Below are 5,133 nucleotides of genomic sequence, written 5' to 3'. Positions count from 1 at the left end.
TGGATGGAGACGACGCGGCGCATAGCCAAGGACCGGCTCTCAGGTGAGCGCCGCCGGGACGGCTCCCGGCCGCTCCCCTCCGCTCCGACGGCTCCCGGCGGCTCCGACGGCGCGGCGGGGCGCGCGGCTGACCGGGGATCCGGCCGGTCCGGGCTCCCTCGCGCCGGAGCTGGCTCGCGGGGCGGGTCGCGCTCCGCCGGTACTGGGGCGCGGGGCTCCCTCTCTGGCGCACCGGAGGCCCCCGCCCGCGCCTCGCCGCCGCGGTCTCCGCGCCCCGCTCCGCCGAGCGCTGCCGTGCCCGGGGCCGGGCTCTCGCCCATTCCTCCCTCCCGCTGCGGCCCCACGCACCGGGAAGCGGCCGCCGTCGGGGCCGGCGGACGGCGGCTCCGGGATGGCGCTGCCACCGGCCGCTCCACCGCCGCCCCTCTTTGGTCCCCGGTGCGAGGCTGGGGTCGGAGCCGGCTTTCCGGCAGCTGTGGGCAGGGGCCGGGGCCCCGCTCCGTGCGGGACCCCGGAGGTCCCGCCTCGCTCTGGCCGCGGGCTCGGGCTCCGAGGCGCCGACCGGTCCCGTCCCCGGGGCTGCGGCACCGGCCCGGTCCCACCGGGCGGGCGGCGGCTGCTGGAGAGGCACAGGGCTGGGGCGGCGCGGGGTGCAGACCGCGGGTGCGTGGGGGGACGGGGAGCGAGGACCCGGGCTGTGTGTGGGGAGCACAACGACACCCGCCTGCATGTGGGGACGGGGCCGTGCAGGGAGCAGACACTGTACGGGGCTGCCGTGGGGCAGGGGGCCCACGCTGTGGGGTGGCTGCGGGGTGGCTGTGGGCCATGTGGGGATGGGGACGGGTCCGTGCAGGATGCAGAGCCCATCTGTGTGTGTATGGGGACGGCTGTGGGGCCGTAGGGTGCCGGGGTGGTGCATGCCGCGTGCTGGCGGGAGGGTGGGGCGGGTGATTTGGGGTCTGGGGGTCTGGAGCTCGGTGGGGCCGTGGCTGCCGATGGGGCCATGTGCTGGGCACCGATGCTGTGGCTGGAGTGCCTGCAGGGTGCCGGGGCGAGGGACTGGGTGCTGAACCCAAGTGCAGAGGCTGCGGGTTGCCGGTGCCCGGGGTGCCGGGAGCGGGTGCTGCTGGTGGGGCGAGCGTGGTGCCGGGCAGCGCTGGCCTGGCTCGGCTCGGCTCCTTCCCAAGATGGCGGCGCTGCCACGTCCGCAGCGCGCGGCTCCGTGCGGGGACGAGGGCGGTGGACGAGGCCGGGGCCGCGGGGGGCCGGGGCTCTGCACCCTGTGGGGCGGGGGGCTGGGGGCCACGGAGGGCCGAACCCGGGCACCAGCAGAGCCGGGTTCGCCTCCCGGCCCATGCGGGGGCCCGCGGTGACGAAGCACCGTCCCCATGCAGGGGCGGCGGGTGACGTCCCCGTCTCCTGGCTGGCGCCAGCAGCGGGTGGACGGGGCGGCCCCTCCCCGGCACGGGGTCTCCCAGCCGTGGCCATCACTCAGCGCCGCGGCCTTGGGGTGGTCTCGGGGCTGTCAGCATCTGTTCCCAGCGAGGGGCCGCCCCGCGTGGGGAGGGGGTGCGGGGGCGTCCAGCCCCCCGCCTGCACGGCTCCACCTGCGTCAGGCGCTTCCGCCCCCGCCGGCGGGCAGCCTGGCTCCCAGCCGCGGTGGGCTTGGCGGGGTCTGCCCCTCTCCCCACAAGCGTGGGCTGTTGGAGCCCCATTGCGGCCCCTCAGCGGCCCCATGGGCCCAGCCACGTGCAGCCCTGCCCATGCGGCGTAGTGCTGGCGAGGGCTGTGGTGCCCTGGGGCCGTGGCTCGGCAGTGGGACGCATGTGCATGGGCTGGCTCCGTCCTTCCTGCTGGTGTCTTTGCTGCCCTGACGCTCCCCGTGGCTTTGTCCCTGTGTCCGTGAGGGGGGTGACAGCCCCTCCCCGGCCCCTAGGCAGCTGGTGGGCAGCCAGCCCTGACACTGCTGGTGTGTGGGGGGAGACATCAGCTGCCTCCCGATGGCCTCCGGGGTCCCATCCGCTCCGCCAGGAGGGGTGGGAGGCCTGGCGGGTCTGTGGTGGCTCCTCTGGGGCTGTGGCCCAGCTCGGTGCTTGGCACAGGGGTGGGTCCGTGCTGCCGGGAGCCTTGCCAGCCCTGCACCGAGCCTGGGACCAGGCCTGCCCTGCTGCATGGTGAGGCTGGAGGTGTCCCAGCCACCGGGTGCCTCTCAATGGGCTCAGAGAGCAGCTGGAGCTGTGGCAGGGAACCGAGCACAAGCCCATGCGCCACGTTCTGTGCTGCTGCTGGCATCCCCAGTCTGCAGGAGCAGGATGTCTCCATCCTCGCCTCCTCTCTGCAGCTCCCATGGAGCTCCCCGTCCCCTCACCCACTCAAGTCGGGCTCTGTCGCTGCCCCAGGGCTGAGCCCGTTCCTGCCGTGCCCCTCAGCAGCGGCTCAGCCCCGGCCCCTGCCCGTGGCAGCAGCGAGGGCGGCGCTCTGCCTGCGCTCTGCCTGCGCTCTGCCTGCGCTCCCCCTGCCCCGGCGCGGCCGCTCACCCCCCCTCTGCCCGCAGCCGCGCTGTCGCCCTTCGCGGCGACCCGACGCATCGGGCACCCCTACCAGAACCGCACGCCGCCCAAGCGGAAGAAGCCGCGCACGTCCTTCAGCCGGGTGCAGATCTGCGAGCTGGAGAAGCGCTTCCACCGCCAGAAGTACCTGGCCTCGGCCGAGCGTGCCACTCTAGCCAAAGCCCTCAAGATGACGGACGCCCAGGTCAAAACCTGGTTCCAGAACCGCCGCACCAAGTGGAGGTAACGGGGCCGGGCCCAGGGGTAGCCACCCGCAGCCCCCCGGGCAGCAGCGCCCGGCTGCATCCCTCGGGCGGCCGGATCCTGCCACCGAGCCCCGGGGAGGGCTGGGCTGGAGCGGGACCGGCGGTGCCCGTCCCCTACGGCCGGCGGGTCAGAGGCCGCGCGGCAGGGCCCCACGGGCTGTGTGTGCTGCAGGAGGCAGACGGCGGAGGAGCGCGAGGCGGAGCGCCAGCAGGCCAACCGCTTGATGCTGCACCTGCAGCAGGAGGCCTTCCAGAAGAGCCTGAGCCAGCCGCTGCCCCAGGACCCGCTCTGCATGCACAACTCCTCCCTGTATGCCCTGCAGAACCTGCAGCCCTGGGCCGAGGACAATAAGGTGACGTCCGTCTCAGGGGTGGCCTCCGTGGTGTGAGGTCCCTGTGTGGCAGGGCGGGACCGCCTGCGCACCTTGGGGACCTTGAACTTGTCAGGAGGAGGCTGTGGCCAGCAGGAGCCTGGCAGGGTGCAAGCCAGCGCCTCTGTCCTGTGGCAGGGAGGGGGCTGCTGCTTCCTGGGCGCTCCCCTGAGCGGCAGCCCCCTCCCCATGCCCACACCCCCCCGGGCACTGGCTCTCTCTGGGCCCCAGCACTGCCCCAGGTGAGCGGCAGCCCCGGGCGGGTGGACTCCAAGCCCCAGTGACCCCTGCCTGGAGCACCACGACCCATGGGCAGCCCCGCACCCACAGCCTCCGGGGGAGCCCGTGCACCGGGCCCCTCTCCCCACGTGCCTCTGCTGGCCCTGGACCTTCCGCAGGGGCTGCCTGCTCCCCCCAGCTCCCCGGGGCCTGGTGCCCCCCCATCAGCAGCTCTCCCGGCCAGGCTGCCCCCGCCGCTCCACCACCACCCTGCCCGGGGAGGGCAGAGCGCAGGGCGCGGGCGGCCTCCCCCACACTTGCACATTCCCAGAGCTGGAAACTTGCCGCTGCCCTTGCGAGTGGGTCCTGGGGTGGATGGCATCCTCACAAGCACCTGCCTTACCCGGGTCGGAGCTCGTCAGCTGGGGGTCCCAGGGCTGGTGAGGAGCCCCAGCCCCTCTGTCCTCTGAGCAGCCAGACAGACGGAGCTTCTCTGACGCAGGGCAGGACCTCCCGGTGCTGCTGCCCCCACCCATCCTGCAGTGCTGGTCCTGGACAATGGACAGAGGGTTCCCGTACATACCAGCGGGCAGCAGCAGCCCCTCCAGAGGCTGCCCCCTCCAGCCTCTGCTCCCTGGGGGCACCTTTGCCTCCTCCCCACGCTTCCTGGTCCTGGTGTGGGACTGAACCTTTGGTCTGGTGAGACCCAGAGCGTGCAGGCAGTGGTGTCTGCTGGGGTCTGTGCTGCAGAACCCCTGGTCCAGCGAACTTCTGGCCCACGACCTGCCCCCTCCTGAGGCAGGACCAGCACCAGGGCGCAGACCTGCCAGACCTCAGCCCCGTCCCCTCTGCGTTGAAGGGGCCGCAGAGGCTGAGCCCCCCAGCCCTGCTCCAGCTCCAGCCCTGACCGGGATGGAGCACAGCTCAGGCAACGTGGTGCCGGGACACGGGGACCCCCCTCCCGGGCCAGCTCCAGATGGGGTCCCCGGCTGCTGATGGGCTGTGAGGACCTGCCCCTGCCCCTGCCCTTGACCTTGACCCGAACCCTGGCCCTACACCCCCCCCCCCCCCGCCGCTGTCCGTGGTGCTGCCCGGGACCCGATGGGGCGCACGGGGACACCCTCCGGGACCGGGGGTGCCGGCAGGGCGCTGCCCCCACCCGGGGCGGGGGGCGGGATGTCAGCGTCCTGCCGGTGCCGGCGGCGCTACCGGGGGGAGGCGGGCAGCCAGTGCCGGTTTCCCGGGGGCGGGATTGGCTGCGGCTCCGTGACGCGGCCCCGTTGTACCGGGAGGCGGGGGAGGTGGGGGGGGCGGGGGCCTCTGCGGCGCCGCCGCAGAGCCTCCGGAATGAGCGCGGCCGGCCCCGGCGGGGGGGAGGACGGCTCCGCCGCCTGCGCGCTGGGCTGGCCCGGGCCCCGCTGCCGACCCCGCTCCCGGGGCGGCGAGGCGGTGCTGCGTGCCCGCGCCGAGGCGGCCGGCTACCGGCGGCTGCTCCGCGCCCGCGCGGCGGAGGTGGAGGCGCTGCGCGGGGCCGTGGGGGCTCTGCACCGGCAGCTGGAGGGGCTGCGCGACCGGCGCAGCGGGGAGCTCGCCAAGTACCAGGTGCGGGGGGGCCGGGCCGGGGGGCGCTGGGCCTAGGGGAGGGGTGCGGAGTACGGGGAGGGGGGCGATGTCCGGGGTGGGCGGGCGGAGCCGGGGGTCCCGGCCGGTCGGATTAGCGGGGGGAGC

General features: G+C 74.8%; 1 protein-coding gene across 1 annotated transcript; it reads left to right on the top strand.

Annotated features, from left to right (window-relative positions):
* Window positions 1–3: 3 nt before the first annotated feature.
* On the top strand, window positions 4–4,265 carry TLX2 (T cell leukemia homeobox 2; the record flags this gene model as incomplete). Its single annotated transcript, XM_035311436.1, has 3 exons — window positions 4–43; window positions 2,555–2,792; window positions 2,988–4,265. Coding segments are annotated over 3 exons (495 nt in total), but the record flags the coding sequence as incomplete, so codon positions are not given.
* Between the last annotated feature and the right edge of the window lie 868 nt (window positions 4,266–5,133).

The sequence above is a fragment of the Oxyura jamaicensis genome (genome assembly GCF_011077185.1).
Source record: "Oxyura jamaicensis isolate SHBP4307 breed ruddy duck chromosome 4 unlocalized genomic scaffold, BPBGC_Ojam_1.0 oxy4_random_OJ69189, whole genome shotgun sequence".
In the NCBI taxonomy this organism is placed as follows: Eukaryota; Metazoa; Chordata; class Aves; order Anseriformes; family Anatidae; genus Oxyura; species Oxyura jamaicensis.
Note: the sequence above shows the minus strand (reverse complement) of the source record. Positions and strands in the feature narration are given on the sequence as shown.